General features: G+C 39.2%; 1 protein-coding gene across 1 annotated transcript; it reads right to left on the minus strand.

Annotated features, from left to right (window-relative positions):
• Nucleotides 1-13,235: 13,235 nt before the first annotated feature.
• LOC142340110 (uncharacterized) lies at nt 13,236-20,829 on the minus strand. The gene is made up of 2 exons (XM_075390545.1): nt 20,427-20,829; nt 13,236-13,598 (listed from the first exon to the last, which is right to left on the minus strand). The coding sequence occupies exons 1-2, from the start codon at nt 20,827-20,829 to the stop codon at nt 13,327-13,329; spliced, it is 675 nt and encodes a 224-aa protein (XP_075246660.1). The 3' UTR covers nt 13,236-13,326.
• Nucleotides 20,830-22,348: the final 1,519 nt, after the last annotated feature.

The raw sequence follows: 22,348 nt of genomic DNA on the forward strand, positions 1-22,348 counted from the left end.
GCGGCCACCAAAAAAACATTGTATAATTTGCACTTTCGACGGTATTTTGAACCCAAAAGAAATCCATCAAATGCTTGATCGCACCATGCTATGTTTTTCATTTGCCGTTTTTAGTCTTTGTTGCTTTCTGTTTTTAAGGTTTCCATTGAGGCATCACAAGGGCAAGGCTGGGCATTATTGCACCACAGCAGTCCAATTTACAGCAAAGTTTCGAAAACTGCAACAAGAATTATGAATCGGTTATCTCAGCTGCATTATAATGCCAAATTGATCGATCGAAATTAAACTACGTACATCATCTTTAATGGTCTTCTTGATAATGAATTGAAATTTTTCAGACTTTTTCCTTCCAAAATTCACAAATTAATTTCATGGTTTTTGTAAAAACAGTAACTTTTTTTTGAATAATGTTTCCCCGATATTGCAACAGTAAAAGTTAAAGGAGCATACATGCTAGTAACGTGAATAAATAAAACTATGGAAAAAATTGCTAGCAAAGTTTTCCAGGCAAAAAGTAGAACCGCGAAAAGACTTTTCCTCCACTCATGATTCAGAACAAACCAAAGTTATTCATCGTTGTGATGTTTTCACAAGAGGAATTTTTCTTGCTTCCTACTTTTGCTGCTTTCACTGAGGCATCAAACAGCAAGATTGACAACTATGCACTAGATCAGATCAACTTATCACTCAGTCGGGAAAAAAGTTTTAAGAATCAGTTTTCACAGGTGCACTAAATTGTTCATTTGATTTACCGAATGAAACTAGGTCGAACATTTTAATAACCTTCTTCTCCTTAGCCATGATAAAAAATTGGAACTCTTCAGCTTTTTTCACGAAAACTCTCATTGGATGGTTTTACTTGAATTTTTGCTGAGTACATTATAGGCATTAACGAGCAACATATTAAAAAGTTAAATTTTTTCTAGACAAAAAACAGACTCACGAAGTTTTTCCCAGAACTTGTGATTCAGATCAAAATACAATTCAGCGACAAGTTTCGACCAAGTTATAGTCGAGCATTAAGCCTCGGTAGATGTTAAGTCCAGCAGCAAACATGTGAGTCGGAGTAAAGGTCAGCAGCAAAAAATGGGTGGAGCTAAATTTGAGATGCCCTTAAAGCCGACGTAGTGTTTTCATGCGATGAGCATAGTATTTTGGGACCAATTTTGGCTCAAGCACGGTCTTTTCATAATACCATGCCTATACCTGGGATGAGAGCATGCTAAATCTAAATGGCCGAGAACCGAAGTATGTTCAAAATTATTTAAGGCATGAAAAAATCGTTGATGTCTGTTATTGAAAACGAACCACAAATAGGCAAATCATTGACTAAAAAATATTGAATCGTGAATGCAGAAGTTCAAGTTTTTGCTTGCCACTAGTTTACGGTTGAATTTACAGTATTTTATTTACAACACTTTTACTTTCTTCCACCTCGAAGAAAAGTTTTTTTCTGTCAGGGTATCTAAAGGTAGCAAAAAAGTTTTTTGCTGTGCCTAGACTTGGTTACCTTCTTTTCCTATCCCTAAAAAGTCTCTACAGTTTGTTTATTTTCCCGGAGATATTTTTTATTCCTACTTCAGAAACCCAGAAACATTTGTACAGATTTCCATAGTTTTATTGTACTAAATGATTCTACCATATTTTCAACTCATTAAGGCCTTAATTGGTTTTCACAGCCTTAATTGCAATGTTTTCAAAGCAAACTGTTTCATTTTTGCCCCGAAGCAATTTCCTGATCATCGAGCTTTAGACAGGAATACCAGTCAATCAAATTTTTATGCACGCTTTCGAAATTTTTTTATTTCACCTCGTCAGAACTCAAAATACAAATTGCATGCTCAAATACAAACAAATGAGGAATAAGAAATTCTGAGAAAAAAAATCGGAAGGTGCAAAAATTGGTGAAACGCAAAGAAGTAGGCCAAATTAAAATTAAGCCGACGTAAAAGCAAGCCCAAAGTTATGTAATAATTATGATGTAAAAGTTGGTGCATGTATTCAAAGGTTCCAAACAAAAAAATACGTCATTTTAAAGAGATCTTGTGTTTTTGATCTCAAGCGGATCGTTGTCCACGACCATGCCTCTCATCCACTGCGGGATTTGATCGAGAAATAATCGAGGGCCGTTCATCGCGCATAGCGATCCCAGCGGCCTGCCAGGAACAGTTTATAATACCACTATCTTGAAGATTTTTACCGGAAACTTAGAAAGTGTTACCGCGTAAATGAACAATGCGCTATTTAAATAAAGCAGCGAGAAAACTATGACGTAATCTCTTAACCATGTAAGCCTTACAAAAAGATTAAATGCACACAAAATACGTTCTATTTGGCATAGAAAGCTCGGAAAAAGTTCGTTAAACATAATTTTCGTTGAGCCTACTAATATACTGAATCGATTGCGCTCTTTTAGGCTTAATATTTTTATGTTTCGAAAACGTATCGGTGACCAATCTGAGTCGAAAATCGACTCAGACAAAATACCTGCTAAAAAAGATCGAGCTAGATTTGCCGGGCCATTGAGAGGGGCTTTTTGGCCTTAATGCGTTATCAAATACAGTTGCCTAGTTGACTTATCGTGTAGCTTATTGAATTGAACGTATATCTTTGAACGAAAGAGTGTTTTCCGTCACCTTTATTTTGATGCCGCGACCGGCTTCAGAAATTGCACTTAGCCTAATAAAACGTACCTCTCTACAGCGTGGACTTAAAGTTTCACTATTAATTGTATCGTTTCTGTCTCGTGTTTACGTGCGCGGTGTATTTTAGTAAATGAGCTAACGGTGGGTTTTTGGCCGACAGCACCGGAGCTAATGTTTGCGCATGCGTTTGAGATATAGCCACTGAATCTACTGTACAGCAAGAGGCGGTTATTCTTAAAATCTGATTCTTACACAAAATCTATCCGTCGTTATTCAAAGTAGTGATAGAAGTGACCACCTACGTATCTAAAATGCATACTAAAATTTGTTTATAATTTTACCGTAATTAATTTGTTGCAATAATTCACTTCAAATCAGAAGTTGGCAGCATACACAAGACAGCCCGGACCAAAAACCCAGCGCTTGCAAGTTCTATCCAAACTCAATCAACAGTCGGGGTGTCTTATCTAAGGAGGAATATGAATAACAGCGTGCCCCCTCCGTATGTCGTGGCCAGATTTATCTACAGCAACCCGGCCGCTTCTGAGGGAGGCACAGGAGGAGTGTACTACAATGAGCCACCAGAGAGTGCACGGGCATCCAGAGAGTGTTAACAAAAAAGTTCTGCACAAAAACTGTAAGACTCGACAAAAAAAACTTGGTTTTGATGCATTAAATTGATTATATATCCGGCAAATCTAGTGCCCCCATTGCCCCAGAAGGCTGATTTTTTTTGAATAACGGTTACCGATAACCCAAGCCATACACATTTTTTGTTAAAAAACATCAATTTTGAAAACTTTTGGTCAAAATTAGGAATTGACCAAATTGAGGTGAAGGTTGGTACTTGGGTAAAGTCTATTACACTTTCAAGCGAAGCAAAAAAAAAAAGTTTGAAAAAATTGACCAAACTTGATAAAGTTTTGAAAAAAATTTATATAAAGCCTTGATAGAAGGCGGATCGAACATTTGTATAAAAAGGGTAGAATTAAGGGTAGAATTAAAAGATTTTCAAATTTTGAAAAAAAAAGAATCAGATAACTGATTTTTTACAAATAAGCGCTTATTCTTGGTAACTCGTGAAAATCGTGCCTTTAACATCAAGGTTCGGAGTTTGAGCAAAGCTCAAGTCAATTATGTTGTAAAAAACATTATATGGTTTTCATATTAGCTGCTAGTTCACTTCATCACGCCATAAAAACTGCGCCTCAAGTAACACAAAATCGTTACAAACGTAACGTTTACGCATTACCGGGTTTAAGTTTCAACCCTAACGCTTTGAAAGTCCGAAAAACAGCGCAGTTCCAGTTGAGTCATTTCTTTCATGATAAGAACCGCCTAGTTATATGGCATGATGTAGTGAACAATTCGCTTTCACGTCATCGAAGCAACAACAATAAGCCTTTAACACCTTCGCAGCTTATTGAAGCGCTTGAAAAGTATCAGGAGCGCATAGAAGCTATAGTGTATTGCCCCAGAGAGGGAACTCCTGATATTTACAATCAGCTCAAGCGTAGTACTCTAGTTACCATCCATTTAGTGAAAGACATTGTGTCTAAACGTAAACAGAAAGATCTTAGTTTACTTAAAGAGTACAGAGCATTACACCAAAGGCCTGCGCTTGAGCTGAAAACACTGACCATAGTCTTAACTCATAAGAGCAACCTCCGGTCCTTGATAACACGGTCCCGACCGAAAAAACTTTCCAAGCGCCGTCGAAAAACGCTCCGCAACCGCCATGCGTACGAGGAGGCGGAACTTACTCAAGCCTTTAATAACCTAAATGTCTCTTAGTCTTGCGTTGTTGTGCGGGTTAGTTTGTGGTTGATTCCTTCCAATAGCGCTTTGCTAAACGTTTCGCTCTCCCCATTTTGAGTTATTCACTACCGTCCGTTTTCCGCAGGTTATCTGGTTTCATTTTCCGTTTCCGTCCTCTTTGTTTCCGTGTCTTCTTGTTTCTTTCTATTCCCCGTTTATTTGTTGTATGATGTAGTATGTTGAGTTTTGCTGTAGTAGAATTTCTTTCTGCTAGTATGCTCGTTTGTTGCTTAGTCTCGTTCCTTGCTAGGGTGTGACTTAAGTTCATTCTAGAGTTACGGCTGGTTTGTTTCGTGACTTTCACCACACTTGTTTGCTAGCAATTTGTTGTAGCTTTATTAATTTTTGTAGTATGCACTTTTGTTGTCTGGGTATGGTGGTTTGCTAGGGTGTGACTTAAGTTTGTTCTGGAGTTACGGCTAGTAAATTTCCTGACCCTTTCGACTTTTGGTTATACTACATCGTTGCCGTAAATTGTTTCATGTTTTGATGCCGTTGATAAAACCCCATAATGTTTGTGCTAGTTTACCTGGCAGTAGCTCCTCTCCTTCCTTCTAGGGTGTGACTTAAGTTTATTCTGGAGTTACGGCTAGCTTGTTTGGTTGAGTTTGTTGCTGTGGTCTGCTAGCATCGATCTTCCCGCCTCCTCGCTTGTGGTTTCCGCCCCGCCCGTGCCGTTTTCCCGTTTCGTCGCGCGCCATCCGCCCGAGGTTTCCGCCCCGCCCGTGCCGTTTTCCCTTTTCGTCGCGCGCCATCCGCCCGACGTTTCCGCCCCGCCTGTGCCGTTTTCCCGTTTCGTCGCGCGCCATCCGCCCGACGTTTCCGCCCCGCCCGTGCCGTTTTCCCGTTTCGTCGCGCGCCATCCGCCCGAGGTTTCCGCCCCGCCCGTGCCGTTTTCCCTTTTCGTCGCGCGCCATCCGCCCGACGTTTCCGCCCCGCCCGTGCCGTTTTCCCGTTTCGTCGCGCGCCATCCGCCCGAGGTTTCCGCCCCGCCCGTGCCGTTTTCCCTTTTCGTCGCGCGCCATCCGCCCGACGTTTCCGCCCCGCCTGTGCCGTTTTCCCGTTTCGTCGCGCGCCATCCGCCCGACGTTTCCGCCCCGCCCGTGCCGTTTTCCCGTTTCGTCGCGCGCCATTCGCCCGACGCTCCCGTTTGTCCGTCCGGTTTCCTGTTGCGTCGTGCGTTATTCGTTCGGCGTCTCTTCCCGTCCGTCCCGCCCCCCGTCCTGTCCCGTTTCGCGCTTCCTGCGCACCGTTCTTTCTTTTTTTCGCCGGGTACTATTGTACTCGACGAAAATCTTTGCTCTTTGGCGGTTTGCTAGGCAAATCGTCACACTAGGGTTCGGTATAACCCATTTGTGTTGTGCTGTTGCATGTATGTGTACTCTATATTAGTACCAAATTAAACTTGTGGTTCCTGTTTTTCTTAAGATCATGACAACTTTACAGGACAAATTCAACAAACTTTATAGTGCAAGGGCAAAATTAGAGGCTGAACTTAATAACATCTATGGTGAAATTAACAATGCTGTTGATAAGCAAGACAGGAAAGTTAAGATCGAACGTCTGCTTGTGAAGTGCAAAGACGCTTTTATTAGAGTAGTTGATAAAAACGAAGAGCTCTTTGATCTGGCACAAAAGACTGAAAATCCAGATGCTGCTTGTAAGAACCTTGAAAAATGGTTAGAGACTGTAACAAAGAAAACTGATGAGTTCATTGCTGCTGCTCGAGGGTATATCAATTCGGTCCATGACAAAGAGACAGCAGAGCTGTATACCTCTCACCAATCAAGATCAGGTTCACATATGACTTCCTCAAAAAGATCAAGTCAGCGTCAACGAGACTTAGAACTATCTAGACTCAAAAGGGAGGAACTTGAGAAACAACATGAGGCAAAACTCCGCATTGCTAGACAACGTCTTGAAATTGAAAAACAAACGAAATTGCGGGAATTAGAAATTGAACAGCTTGAGGAAGATCATCGCAAGGAAGTAGCTGCTGCAGCCCTTGAGGAAATTGAGTTGATGACAAAATCATCAGCGGACGGGTCTGGTACAGGCAAAATGAGTGGGCTCTTTACGGAAAGAAGTTCAGTCAAGAGCAAGAAACTTGTTCAAGATTGGGTTAATTCGTCACCAGCCGGGAACATGGCAGATGTTGCAAACGAACCGAGTTTGCACTTTTCTGGTTCCATCGCCCAATCCAACCAAGCAATTGTCCGACCTTCTTCAGCTCAACTTCCAAACTCACACTTCAATCTCAATACACATGGTCAAGTTGAGGCCAACATCAACCTCCCTGTCCATGAACCAAGTAGTGGAACCAATGTAACCAATGATGCACATGTTGCAAACAACATCATGCAAGAGCAGCGACAGCCTCAATATACGCCTCCATCACCACCAATAAACTTTGGTATGCCAACTCAACTAAACGCCCCAAACACAGCCCGACAACTGTCTCAAGCAACAATGCACTTCGATGGTTTACAGTTAGATCATCAATTCCCTCGCAGGTCGAGCATGCCGGGACAGTTGAATTTAGTCAGCCCTTCGCGTTCACTACCTTTAAACACACTTGTTAATGCTCCGCTAGCACTTAATCCGCAACAAGCACACATAAATGTACCAGCCCCTCCATCCCCCGTTCTAAACCCCGCACCACCGCATTTTCCGCTAATCCCACCCGCATTCCGCTTTCCTCCTTCCCCGCCACAAGCACTCCCACTGCAAGCCACTAACCCCGTGGCGAATAATGTCAATCTGTTACCCCATTCTCCGCCTGCACCATTCATTTCCTCCGCAAACAATTTCGTACCTCAATTAAATCATCCAGCACCTCCACAAAAGAATTTTCAGCCCCAAAACTTTGTGCCCATAACCCACGCACCTCCTGCTCCTCCAGATCCAAATGTCTGGCGTTTTCCGGCAGCAGTCCCACCAAATGCATTACCACTTGTACGTACATCTGCAAATCTATACACCGCACAACCGGCCCCGTTAATCAACCCTCATATATCTACATCGCACCGCTCCTCTCATGCACAAGCAGCAGCAGGCGCTCAAAATTACGTAACATCAGACTTCATGCAAGCGAATCCATTTAGTTCTTCCACAGGTACCGCCCCCACCTTTGTCACTCCGATCATTCCGCCAACGTATGGAGCTACCGCTCCGAACCCGTTGTGTTGGGGTGGCCCGCCGCATCCCACACCTTCGGCTCCTTCTTTGGACTCTGCGAATTTGATAAAGCAGTTGGCGGACGCAATTACTTGTAAGAAGAACGATCCACTGCCCGAGTGGAAGTTGTCACAATACAATGGTGATCCCCTGCAGTGGCACGAATGGTTCGGACAATTTAAAAGCGCCATAGACGCACAGTCCTTGACTGATGATGTCAAGTTAACATACATAAAAACTCTTGTAACTGGAAAAGCTAAAACCGCCATCGCTGAGTTCGCATACTGTGGTGTAATGTATAAGGATGCACTTAAGACACTCGAACGTAAATTTGGCCAACCACAGGCAGTAGTCAGTGCACACTTAGAAAAACTCAGCTCTTTTCCACCACTAAAGATGCACAATAGTGATAACATCATAAACTATTCTGCAACAATTTCAAGTCTTGTTGGGGTCTTTAAATCACTTTCATATGACGCAGACCTTAAGAGCGCCTCACTTCTCAACACGGCTGTGCAAAAATTGCCGCCCAATCTGAAAGAATCCTGGTCACTCTTCACAGTGAAGAAACATTGGGTTAAGCCAACACTCCTTGACTTCAACGATTGGTTGAAGGAGAAGGCAGAGGCACATGATTTAATGAAACAAACTTCATCGAAGGCAAGAACTGAGGATAACACCAACTCAGTAGTAAAGACCAAAGTTGCCTCAAGAACTTTTGCTGCTAATACACAAACTAAGGGCACTCAGAGACCAGCCTCAACGTCGGCAACGCCTGCAACCCCTCGCTGCATTGTGTGTAAAGGTATCCACCGCATCTGGGAGTGTAGGGTATTTAAAGAAAAGTCTCCCACTCAGCGAGCAAAGGTAGTGGCTGAAGCAAAACTGTGTTTCTCATGTTTGAGAGAAAAGCATATGTTCAGGCAATGCCCAAACCCCAGGAAATGCAGGAAGGACGGTTGCAACAGCTCCCATAACACACTTCTTCATGGAGCTGAGAGGGTGTATCCACCAAAATCCCCTTCAAACAACAACAACATTAATTCTAATGCTGGCGCAAATCAAAGTAAACTTCCTAGTGTCCAATCAGCGAGTAAGACCACTACTTTGTCATCTGTGAGTAATGTGAAAGACCTCCTTCAGGTGACTGAATTACAGTTGAAGAGCTCCTCCGGTAAAGATACCACGGCTTTAGTTTTGTGTGATACCGCTTGCAGTAACTCTTGGGTGTCCAATGATCTTGCAAATAGACTTGGTTTGCACGGTACAGCATTGAAATTAACAGTCAAGGGTATAAATACCGAGGAGGTCGTAGACACTAAGTTAGTTGAACTTATTGTAACACCACGCGACAACCAAACATTTGAACCATCTAAAGTCAGCCCTTACGTAAAGGAAAATTTGAATGTAGGCGCCGACGTCATTAACATTAAAGCACTTCAGGAAACATACCCGCACCTAGCAGTTCTAGACCCAGTTACATATTGCTATGGAAACATCGAGATGATACTTGGACAGGATGTGTATCATGCCATCCGCCCGTTAGAGTACTTCGCTGCCGACGAGAAGTCCTCGCCCTTCGCTGTTCGCTTGCCCATAGGTTGGGTTCTAAGCGGCCCTCTACCGTCGTCTTCAGGTTTAGTCTCGACTTGTTTCAAAGCCAATATGGAGCAGGATTTTGAACTCGCTAGTCAGGTAAAATCTTGGTACGACATGGAGTCGTACGGCGCACTTAAGCAAGTAGACCCACGATCCGCCTCGGATGCGCGTGCGCATGAAATTCTTGAAAACACCACCGTGCATAATGGAAAAAGGTACGATGTAGGAATGCTATGGGCTGAAGATAACATCGAACTGCCCAACAATTATTTCTCAGCGCTTGTTCAATTAAAGTCTTTGGAAAAGCGGCTCACGAAAGATCAGACCTTAAGGGAAAAGTACTCGAGTACCATCAAAGAGGACTTAGACAAGGGCTATGTAGTAAGGGTCAAAGATGCTCATAAGGTGGAAAGTCGCTCGGAACGAGAGTGGTACCTACCACACCATCCGGTTGTTAACCCGAACAAGCCGGGCAAGGTTCGTAGGGTACTAAACGGAGCAGCTAAATTCCATGGCGCATCTCTTAATAAGTCATTACTCACTGGACCTGACTTACTGCAAAACCTAATCTATGTACTCCTACGGTTCAGACAACATCAATTTGCAGTATCCGCCGACATCGAGGGAATGTTCCTCCAAGTTTGAGTGTTACCATGTGATCAACCATCATTGCGCTTTTTGTGGCGGGAGGATCCCACATCAAATGTTGTGGTACACCAGTATACGCGCCACATCTTTGGGGCAAAAGATTCGCCCACCTGCGCCAACTACGCACTTCAGCGCACGGCACGCGATAATGCTAAGGAGTACCCAGAAGCTGCGAAAGCCGTCCTTGAGAACTTCTACATGGACGACTACTTGGACTCAGTGGAATCCCCCGAGAGGGCCCTCATTAGGTCGAAGGAATTGGTACATCTTCTCCATCTAGGTGGGTTCAAGCTTACTAAGTTTGTAAGCAATGTACCAGATCTGGCTGACCGAATTGATGGGTCTGCTCAATCCACTGAACCGAAGGTCATCGTTTCATCAAAGGAGGAATCAATGCACGTGCTTGGGCTTAAGTGGGATCACAACAACGATGTTCTGGTTGTGAGTAGGGGTACTAACAGCACCATCACGAAAAGTTTAACACAGCGCTTGGTCTTAAGTCTTGTGTCAAAGGTCTACGACCCAATTGGTCTTGTCGCACCTTTCACTGTTGGTGCTCGGTTAATCTTGAAAGACATCTGGCGTGTCAATGGACAAAGTTGGGATGACGAGTTACCTAAGGACACAGTTGACAGATTCCTTGCCTGGTGTATTGAACTGCCGCGGTTAAATGAGATCACTATACCGAGAAGTTACTTCTCAGGACCATCCCAACATCTTGAACTCCACATGTTTGGTGATAGCTCGCAAGACGTATTCAGTGCAGTAGGATTTCTTAGGGCTCAAGTAACTTGCTCCTCCGGGGAGATTATAACAGAGCTGGCGTTTGTCTTGGGCAAGGCCCGTGTTGCACCTATGAAGGTAATGACAGCTCCTAAGTTGGAATTACAAGCCGCTCTCCTCGCTGCCCGTTTAAAAAGGGAAATCTGTCGAGCATTAACGGTTACTGTGGACAAAGTCTTTATGTGGACAGATAGTACCATCGTCTTGCAGTGGATAAACTCAACGAACAAACACCCCATCTTCATTGCAAATCGTGTTAGTGAAATCCTGGAGAACACCAGCGTTGACCAATGGAACCACGTCGCCACTTGTGATAATCCGGCAGATGCTGGCACGCGTGGCATGTCCGCTGAAGTTTTGCAATCAAGTAGCTGGGTGAGGGGTCCTGACTTCTTGAGAACTAAGCAATTCCCTTTTGTACCAAATACTGACGTCGTTGACAACATCAAGCTCGGCGTTGTAACTAAGGAACAAGATGATGACTCCATCTCATCTCTAGCCGCATCCGTAACCAAGCCCCCTAAGGAACAAAGCATCAATCTAATTCCGTTTGATAAGTTCAGTTCTTATCAAAAATTACTTCGTGTCACCGCATATGTGCTCCGTCTTTTACCATCTCATGAAAGTTACCGTACCGTAGACGGCAGCATAGCCGATCCTGTTGAGCTTGACGAAGCCGAGCGTCATCTCCAGTACTTGGTTCAGGAAGAGTCCTTTAGTACTGAAAGAAAGGATCTTCTTGACAACAAATCTGTCAAGAAGAGCAGCCGCATTGCTCAGTTTACTCGGTTTATTGGGCCTCATGGTCTCATCCGTTCTTCTGGTCGACTCCGACGGCTAGTGGAAATTGACTTCGACACTAAGCATCCTATCGTGCTAGATGCGCGTCATACTTTTGTTAAACTGTTTCTGCGGCATACTCATTTGAAGAACCATCATCAGGGCATTGATTACTTAAGGTCAAAGGTACAGGAACGTTATGCCATCCTAAAACTACGTTCCACACTGCGTTCCATCAAATCAAACTGCGTCTTGTGTAGAAAGTTCCGTGCAGCAACCATTCAACCTATCATGGCAGACCTCCCAAAGGAGAGGCTCGCATACCAGTCTCCTCCCTTTACCAACACCGGGGCTGATTACTTCGGCCCATTCTACGTCACAGTTCGTCGGACTACCGAGAAGAGGTGGGGATTTCTCTTCACTTGTCTCACTACTCGTGCTGTCCATGTTGAAGTTGTCCCGTCCATGGACACTAGTTCTTGTGTAATGGGAGTGGAGCGGTTCGTCTCCCGTCGGGGTACTCCTGCTATGATTTGGTCGGATAATGGTACGAACTTCATTGGAGCGGAGAAAGAGCTCCGTGAATGTGTGGAAAAATGGAATACGCTTAACATTGCCACCGAACTTGCACATAAGGGCATTAAGTGGAGGTTCAATCCACCCAGTGCGCCACACCAAGGTGGCATCTGGGAGAGGTTAGTTCGGAGTTTTAAAAGAGTACTGTACACTATCCTCGGTACGCGTCGCCTCACAGATGAGGTGTTGAACACTACTTTTTGTCTGGTCGAATACGCACTAAACTCACGTCCCTTAACGCCCGTAAGCGCCGACCCGTCCGACCTATGCGCTATAACACCTAATCATTTTCTACTCTGTAACCAAGCAACCAGAATTCCGTCTATCGTTGGCGTCGACGAGTTCGATCATCGTAAGCGATACGCCCGTGCACAGTCATACGCCAATGCAATTTGGGCACGTTGGCTCAAGGAGTATGTACCTGCGTTGAACCGTAGATCTAAGTGGCAGACGCCTGCCGAGCAGCACCTCAAGGTCGGTGATTTAGTTTGGATCGTTGAAGAAAGCAACCCTAGGGGTTACTATCCAACCGCTCGGATTGAGGAACTTCGGTACGGTTCCGACAGCGTCGCCCGCTCCGCCGTCTTACGCACGTCATCCGGATCGCTCGTCCGCCCACTCGTTAAGCTTGTACCGATCCTCCCAACATTTTCTTCCGGGCCGGAGGATGTTACCGCGTAAATGAACAATGCGCTATTTAAATAAAGCAGCGAGAAAACTATGACGTAATCTCTTAACCATGTAAGCCTTACAAAAAGATTAAATGCACACAAAATACGTTCTATTTGGCATAGAAAGCTCGGAAAAAGTTCGTTAAACATAATTTTCGTTGAGCCTACTAATATACTGAATCGATTGCGCTCTTTTAGGCTTAATATTTTTATGTTTCGAAAACGTATCGGTGACCAATCTGAGTCGAAAATCGACTCAGACAAAATACCTGCTAAAAAAGATCGAGCTAGATTTGCCGGGCCATTGAGAGGGGCTTTTTGGCCTTAATGCGTTATCAAATACAGTTGCCTAGTTGACTTATCGTGTAGCTTATTGAATTGAACGTATATCTTTGAACGAAAGAGTGTTTTCCGTCACCTTTAGAAAGCATGAGCAAAAATGAAAGATTTAAATTCGTTAGATTTTTACTCCAAACTTTTTTTTGCCGAACATGTGCTAAAATGTCTATTGAGTCTGGAGTAGCTGACATGCATCCAGTAGGCTGGTGGAGGAAAAGAACTTAAAACGATAACTAAAAAAAAGAGTTCAAAGGAGTACTAAAAAATTTCAAAATTATCGCCCATTCTGCTCAGTTATGAAAGGTTTCCATTCTTGGGTCAAAAATCAGCCCCAATAGTATAATATTTAACAAGATCCCTATTGTATATATTTCGATCTTAGACGCAACTGAGAATTGCATTTGACTCCAGACAGTGAGTTGCTTTGAGTACATAATGATACAGCCATCCGATGCTGTTCTCGGAGATATCGTCCACCAGTCCAGATGAGGACAAGAGGGGTCACCGACGGTTATTCCAGCATTGCACAGCACTTGCAGCCAGCCAGCTCGATGCTCACAACCTGTAAATTTTTACAAACATAATCGGGCGGTTAGGTTCTAGGTTTTGTTCAGTGATATAAGTACTTAGTGAGGTATACTATCGTGTAGTCTGAATAAAATGTACCTACAAGGGTGAACCTAATATTGTTGTCTGCCGCTAATATGATAATTGGTACAGTAACAGAAACTTGAAGGAAAAATGTGTCCTGTGGACAGGATCTCTTAGTTCCTGATATACTTATACGTTTAAACACTGGCAATAACGCTATTGAATCACATTCATTTAGACACCTTGACGGTACCTCTGACAATTTATATTGTGAATTATAAAATATACATACAGAAGAATATTTGAAAGCTTAAAATATTTTAGTCCAATCAGAGGAAGCGGAATAACAAAGAAGTTCTTTTTAGCCCGAGATCATCTACGGTATTGGAAGTGGGTGGACGTGGCGGTGGTGTGAGTATGTGTGTGTGTGTGTGGGGGGGGGATCGTGGTGACGCAGGTGTTCATAATACCTGGAGAGTGCTAAAATTTTTGCAAGATTAAGTAGGCCCAGAGCAAAGTCGGATTTTTGAAAGGTCTCGATTAATTTTACACATTAGTTTTGCACGTGCGCTAGATTTGCCTTACTAAAGAAAAGCGTTGAGAAAAGATTTGATATATCCAATAATTATCATAAATATCAGAACGAGAACAGCTCAACCAGAGATTTTTCTAGATGATATCACATTAAACGCAAAAGATGAAAAGATGTGCTAGAAGAAGTATCACAAATTAAATCTGGTGCCAACTCTTATGACCAAATAACACCACACTCCTTAAAGCCTCAGCGCCGTACGTTATAAATAGTATCATATATATATATATATATATATATATATATATATATATATATATATATATATATATAGCTGCATTATTAACGCTTGCCAATTTCCCAAAGTCTGGAAAAACATACACGTGCGTCCTGGTAACAAAAATGGTAGCAAAACGGACATTACAAATTACAGACCAATTGCAATGCTCTGTGCAATTTCTATAGTTTTTGAAAGAATAGTTTACAAATAAATTAAGAAGACAGTCGAAAGGAAGCTTTGCACTGCTCAACATGGTTTTCGGCAAAAACATTCAACAGTAACCCAATTGTTAAAGTATTGGGATAACTTATATCACGCTTTAGATGATAATTCATCCCCGATAACAGTTCACTTGGACATCGCTAAAGCTTTTGATACGATTAATTTTAATTTTGTTCTTCAAAAGCTCGCTCGTTTTGGGTTTGATAAAGAGTTTTTGAAATTTTTTGCTTCATATCTGGTTAATCGACAGAAGAGTGTAAAAGTTGCAGACAGTTACTCGACTTTCTCAAAAATCTCAAGCGGGGGTCCCCAGGGATCGATATTTGCTGTGTTTTTGTTCTATGTGTACATAAATGACCTTCCTGACGGAGAACACAGAGAACAAAAATACAGCAAATATTGATCCCTGGGGACCCCCGCTTGAGATTTTTGAGAAAGTCGAGTAAAATTTTAAAATCTTATCAATAAAACATTCCTTTATGCCAATGATACGAAAATAATAGGACAGATTTCGGAACGTGAATATATTCAGTTTGATATAAATAGAGCTATCGAATGGTCTTGTTCAAACAAACTAAATTCTGGCAAATTCAGCATTCTTGAGTTCTCATAAAAAATACATACGATTCGTCCACAGAGTTATTTGCAAAAGGCATTGCCATCGAAAACGGTAAACCAATTAAAGACCTCGGATTACTTTTTACGTCCAGTATGACTTGGAATTGTCACCTGAAAATGGCCGAAAAAAAAGGATTTCAAACACTGAACCATTTGAGAAGAGTTTTTCCCCGCAGCTCAAAAGAAATTGTCAAATGCACATTGACATATATGTTCAAGAGAAAACATGTATTCTCCGCGGTCTTTTATGCTTCAAATGTCTGGAACAGAGGACCACAGTATCTTGAACGCTTAGAAAGACTGCAAAGATCCTGCTTTAAAGGGATAACTTGCAGTTCAGTTTTGGGTGACAAAGAATACGTTGAGAGCCTAATTCGAAATCGGTTATGGCCAGTCAGTTATTTTCAAGTTCTTATAGACCTAATCCTGCTTAAGAAGAATTTAGTAGTTTTAACCTCTATGAATGGGTCAGACCACTGGTCACAAAACCGTTTGGTTGTCCAAAGACCAGATCAAGTGAAAAGTTTTTTATTGAAGCGAGAAAAGCATTTCGGAAACGTTCTGAAGATAATTATTTAGTTGAGTAGCCCCATTCAATAATTCTTTGTCTCAACTTAACAATTTTTCTAACTATTCACCACAAAAAAAATCCATGTCAGTTTTCGAAGGGGAGTCAGGAAAAGATTCAAATACAAAAGTTACCCTTCAGGATGGAAAGTTTTCGAGAAAATTTAATTATTAAAACTTGATTTCTCCCCTAATGTGGGGATTACCAAGCTGGTTGTAACCATGTTTGGTTGAATTCATTATTATTATTATTATCATTATTATTATTATTATTATTATTATTATTATTATTATTATTATTATTATTATTATTATTATTATTGTTGTTTTTATTATTTTTATTATTACTATTGTTATTATTATTATTATTTTATTAGTATTTTTATTATTATTATTATTATTATCATTATTATTATTATTATTATTATTTTTATTATTATTATTATTATTATTTTTATTATCATTATTATCATTATTGTTATTACTATTTTTATTATGATTATTACTATTATTATTATTATTATTATTTTTATTATTATTATCATTTTTATTATGATTATTATTATTATTATTATTATTATTATTATTATTATCATTATTATTATTATTATTATTATTATTATTATTATTATTATTGTTATTATTATTATTATTATTATTATTATTATTATTATTATTATTATTATTATTATTATTATTATTATTATTATTATTATTATTATTATTATTATTATTATTATTATTATTATTATTATTATTATTATTATTATTATTATTATTATTATTATTATTATTATTATTATTATTATTATTATTATTATTATTATTATTATTATTATTATTATTATTATTATTATTATTATTATTATTATTATTATTATTATTATTATTATTATTATTATTATTATTATTAATCCTCAACTAAAGTCGAAAACCAGTTGATGATAAAATACCTTTTCGTGCTATTCTATGTGATCGGAGAAGCTCGAGCGAAACCCTTATTCAAGACTTGATGGTATTTTTTGTCATCAGAATTGATTCAAATGCTGCTCATTTACAACGCTAGGATACTGTTTTTGGGCAGTGTTACAGGGAAGTAAATGAAAAACTTAATAGTATATCAGAGAATCTTCAAATTCTGAACTTTTGCTTTTTGATTCTTCGATTCGTTAATCGTTCTATTGAGTCTATTGATTGCATAAAGTTCTGCTATTTTTTTTACTCCTAAAAATTTTATTACAAGTTCATCATATTCGACCAAACAGAATTTGGGATTTTTTTGTTCATTATTTTTGTTTCCCTTTATGAAAATAAAGGACCGCTGTATTTTTCTTTTTCCAGCTATTTATTTTTCAAAAGTAAAATTTTTTGAAATGTAAAACAAAAATTGTATGATGAAAATATTTATTGGCTTGTTTTGGATCATCCAGGATTGTTTACAATTGCTCGTTTAATTAAAACAGAATCAGCTCTTAAGAAAAAGCATATAAGAAAAAACCTACTAAATTCTTTTGGAATGGCAAAGGCTATGAACTCGGCAACATATAACAATTTATTTTCAAGCAATTACAATCATTACACCGCAGAGGTATACCTAAAAAGTTCCGCCTTAGTAAAATTCGCTCGAAAATTACATACATAAAATGAATGAAACTGGAAGAAATCCTTTGTATCTTATTTTTCGGAAAAACAGATTCCGCCAGTTTTGCGAAATAAAAGAACTTCTAAATCGTAAAATAGGTTACAAGTCTTGTAGCACGTTTCCGCTCATTTTAGGTATCTATTATTTGCGTTTAAAGTACTTCTGATCCTAAATTAAGCCTAATTAAAAGCGCGCATTTTGAGCAAGCGCGCTCTATAATCTGTAATTGAAGCTTTTAAAGCTTTAAAGCGATTTAAATACAAACAACTTTAAAGGCAAAGTCGAAAAACCGGGTCATCGATTTTTTCCGAAAAATCCCTCGCTCAATAAAGGTCTTGTATAACAATGTTGGACTAGAAAACTCAGGGGTACCATAAGTAGGGGCACTGATTTAGAAACCAAGCGGTTTTTTTAACCAAGAAGGGAAAATCGACTTGAAAATCCGACATTTCATCAAAAAATATTGAGGGATTTTTCAGAAAAAAGCCAAATTTACTTTTTCTATTTTTAATTCACTGAACAATAAATTTAGTTTGCAAACAAAGCAAAAAGTTTATTCGAGTTTTTTAATAAGGTTTTTGTTTTTTTTCGGTCGCTAAATTTTTACTATATTCACTCCTGGAAGTTTTGCGATTTCGTCCAACTTTTCTCAAAATTCGTCCCTTATTTAAAAAAATGATGTAACCCTATGGGCCAAGAAGTTGTAGAATGTTGTTCAAACTATTATCGTAGTATCTCCTATTCATATGGAATGTATTAAACCAATAACTTTTTCTCTGGAAAAAATGAAAAATTGGTGTATTAGAAAAGTAAAGTTCGGAAATGCAAAAATTTTCTCTTTTTTTATGTAAAATGTATTCTTATTTCTCAACTATTGGGTCCAGGCGGTTCAAAGTGAAAAGAGAACCGTGTGCAGGCTAATTTTAGCTATGATGTAATGAAATTGAAGATTAGTTTTATATAAAGTCAAATTTTGCATGTTCGTCAAATGTTTCTCTAAAGTCATTTCGTATTTCAAAAATATGATGTAACCCCATGGGTCAAGGAGTTGTTGAATGTCGCTCATACCATTTTCGTAGTATCTCTTATTCATATGGATTGTATCAAACTAAAAATATTTGGTCTGGGGTAAATACTTGAAAAATTGGTACCATAGGAAAATAAAGTCGGGAAACGCAAAAAATTAGTCCGCTTTTTTTTTAATGTAAAATGCCTTCTTATTTCTCGAATATTGGGTCTAGGTGGTTCAAAGCGGTAACACAAACGTATGGCAGCCTAATGTATGCCATGATGTAGAGATACTCAAGATTAGTGTTATATAAAATCTAGTTTTGCAATTTCGTCAAATGTTTCTCTAAAGTCATTTCGTGTTTCAAAAATATGACGTAACCCCATGGGTCAAAGAGTTGTTGAATCTTGCTCAGACGATTTTCGCAGTATCTCCAATTCATATGGATTGTTTTAAACTAAAGATTTTTGCTTTGGGGTCAATATTTGGAACATTATATGGTGTACGTCCCGGTGCCACAAATACTGACTTTTTTCCAAAAAATTTCTCACTCAAAAAAAGGTTTGTTTGTCAATAAGGGACTGGCCGAACCTATTTTCGCAGGCCAAATTTCTTTCCATTGGCCAAATCTATTTTGACCGGTAGAACCTATTTTGTGAAATATATGATGTACGTCCCAGTGCCATAAAAACTGGTTTTTTCCGAAAATTCTCACGCTCAGAAAATGCTTTTTTTGTCAATGTGGGACTGGTGCGGATTCAATGAACCGGCTAGGAACCCTTTGATAAGTAGTAATAAAGAAGTAATAACGTAGTTATGAGTACTAGTAGTAGTAATAAAACTTAAATAATCACTTTATGCTCAAAAACGCTCAATAATATAGGCTCATTTGCGGAATATAGTGCGAAATCGAGTTACGTTGCATGCGAAAAAGCGGTGCGGAGCAGATGCGTGATACATTATGCGCGAAAAATAGGATATATAGCATGTACTTTTATTTCGCGGCAAAGAATAGGACACTTTTGCGAACACGGGTGGCTAATTTCCTTTCAATTTTGTCGGTTTCTGCTAAAGTAGCTATTTTCTGCAATTTTGTTGCATTCTCAATGTATTAACATAAGAAAAACGAACACGAGATACACGCATCGGGCATATTTGCCCGTGACGATTTGGTTATACCTCTGCGGTGTAATGATAAATTGAAAAACCATCGATCATCGTGTCTTTAAATGCTCCAACAAACCAAAACATTTTCCACTACATTTGGGTAGAAAAAACAGAAAAACAGAAAAAAGGGCAATGCCTTGAGAGTTTTTGATTTCGTTCATGCTAATAATTTCCAAACAACTAAGGAGCAAAGAATTGCTGATTTGCAAAAAAATTAGGTACATATGACAAAGTAAACGAAGCCTTTTCAAATAATCACTATGCAAAGAGCACGCTCGCCTACATGAATTACTCGAATATAGTTTTAAATAATTCTGGTGAAACCACTAAGACCTTTCTAGCTTCAATCAGTGCTTAAAATTACTCAGTTTTGAAGTGACTTCTGCAGAATTGCGTAACCATCTTAAAACACACAATGAGTACGTCACGCTCGTTCGAATTTTTTGCATTGTTAAATCTGGCATCGCAGATTTTCTACATTTTTGGGACGCATTTTTGGTGCTTATGGAGTGTTCCGAGTATAGGTTAGGTGACTCTGATGAAGTGATTGAGATTATCTGGCATTGTTCTAGGACTGTATTGCGGTTTGAGACACAACCCAGAAGTTGGAAGTGACTCTAGCACAGTCACGTAACTTTGCTTGAAACACGAACTTGCCAGTTTGAAGTCTGGAACTGTATATAGGAAAAATATAGCATTACAAAATCTGCGACCGTACCGAGATCTGGTATTTTACTCGCGTGTATCTAATTTTGTTCTCACCATTCTGACTTGAAGAAGCACTCTCTATCACAAAGAACCGCAGGCCACTCGAATCATCAAATGCCGTCAGGTAAAGATCTGAATAGTCAAAAGAGAAATAATCCGACCATGGACCCACATCCCCAGTGAACCAGTCAATCTCATCATGTAACACGTCCAGTAGCGAGAACTGTACAGTGCCAACAATTGATCCAAACTCGTCGTAGACAACCAAAGATGCCCTCTCTGAGTTGCTCATTTGAAAGTGGAAATCTGACGCCACGAATAACTCGTACGACTGGCTTTCATTTCCGATGTTTTCTCCCAAAATAACATTGCCAATGTTTACTTTGCTGAAGGAGGTGTATTGGAACTGCAGTTTATGATTTGAGGTAGGAAATATCTGCCGACTGTAAATTGCCATGCTATTATCAAAGATCATTTTGAATAAAAACGTATTTAGTACAATCAAATTTGGACAAACGTATGAAACTCGCGCGTTTGACTGGAAATTTTGTAATGAAAAAAGTATTTCTTCGCAGAGTACAAATAATAGAAATGTGTTACGAAGTATGAGTCATCTGATGTTATAAATTCAATTACAAAAAAGCATAAAACGAAAACTAAAAATTAAACTTGCAATAATGTGAAAGAAACTTTTTCCAGAAATGACAGGTAAATTTCTTTCTCAACCAGTCGGTTAAAGTTTACAAGTCAGGTATGATATATACATTATTTTCTCCAGTACAATATTTTATATGAAAGTTAAGGGTCCCGTTTTCTGCTAAACATAAAAGTAAATTTTAAAGTAGCTAATGTTTCTTTGGAAAGGTACAAGATTAAATTGCTCGAGCATATGCTGTTTGAACGTTTTTTAAGATTGTTTTGGGATTTTACTTTCTGGATTTCAAGAGGAAGTTTTTTCCATTTCACAAAGGTTTTTTGTTGTAAGGAACGGTTGTTTACGTTTAGTATGATCAGTTATATTGTTATGTTCTTTTCTCACTAGAACAATATCTCGCCCAGGAGAAAGTTATCTACGAAATGCATTTCCTGAAATACTATCATTTCTTAAAGTCGAAGCACTCATTTGTGTGATCAGCAATTCTTCTGGTAAAATGTCAGACTTCATTAGAGGACCTCTTGACTTTTCAATTTTTTCCTCATGTAGCGTACTTTTATTCCCCAATTTATCTGACGGTTTATCCGTTGTATTGAGGAATTGCTAAGACTTTGAAAAAATAATTTACTTTGTCATTATGATTGTTTGTCTCAACTAGAAAAGTAAATCGGTTTTTATCATCGTTCATTAGTAACTTTCTCCAGAACACCCAGCGGACTTCTCTTTTTTCAATTTTTTTTGGCTTTGATATAAAAATTAATATTATTGTATCATTCACAAACTGACTGATTTTGAATTTCTTTGTACTTTTTCCTTAAAGTCATTGATGTATAGAATAAGAGGCTCCCATGGAGTAGTACCGTGGTTGATTATTGTCCATTCTAAAAAAACGTCCTCTAATTTCACACATGGCCTTCAGTCAGCAAAAAATGACTCAAACATCTGGCGAGATAAACTATGTCCCACAAGATCTTACAAATGTCTGTACTCGAATAGGGCAGCATCAATTTTTGCAAAAAATGTGATTAATAAATAATACGTCGGTCCTGCGTTCTGTCGCTGCTTTATAAATTATTTCTACAATGAGAAATTGTTTTTCCCGATAATTTCTCAAACTTTGTAACTTTTAAATCATTACGTTTTAGTGTCCGTCAATCAGCTTTCAATTTTCAAATAAAACATTTATCAGATGTTCATTTGTTAAGAAAATTTCTACAGCCATTTTAATTTTTATTCAAAATTTCCTGTATGCTCCACGGAAATGTTGAGAGATTGTACCAAATGGCGACCAGCTGTAGTATATAACATGCATTAACATATT

The sequence above is a fragment of the Convolutriloba macropyga genome, chromosome 5 (assembly GCF_964194025.1).
Source record: "Convolutriloba macropyga chromosome 5, txConMacr16.3, whole genome shotgun sequence".
Lineage (NCBI taxonomy): Eukaryota > Metazoa > Xenacoelomorpha > Acoela > Convolutidae > Convolutriloba > Convolutriloba macropyga.

Coding starts and splice junctions, on each gene's coding strand:
- LOC142340110 (XM_075390545.1), bottom strand. CDS start 20,829: ATGGCAATTTACAGTCGGCAGATATTTCCTACCTCAAATCATAAACTG. Junction 13,599..20,426: donor TGCTTCTTCAAGTCAGAATG/GTGAGAACAAAA, acceptor AAAAATTTACAG/GTTGTGAGCATCGAGCTGGC.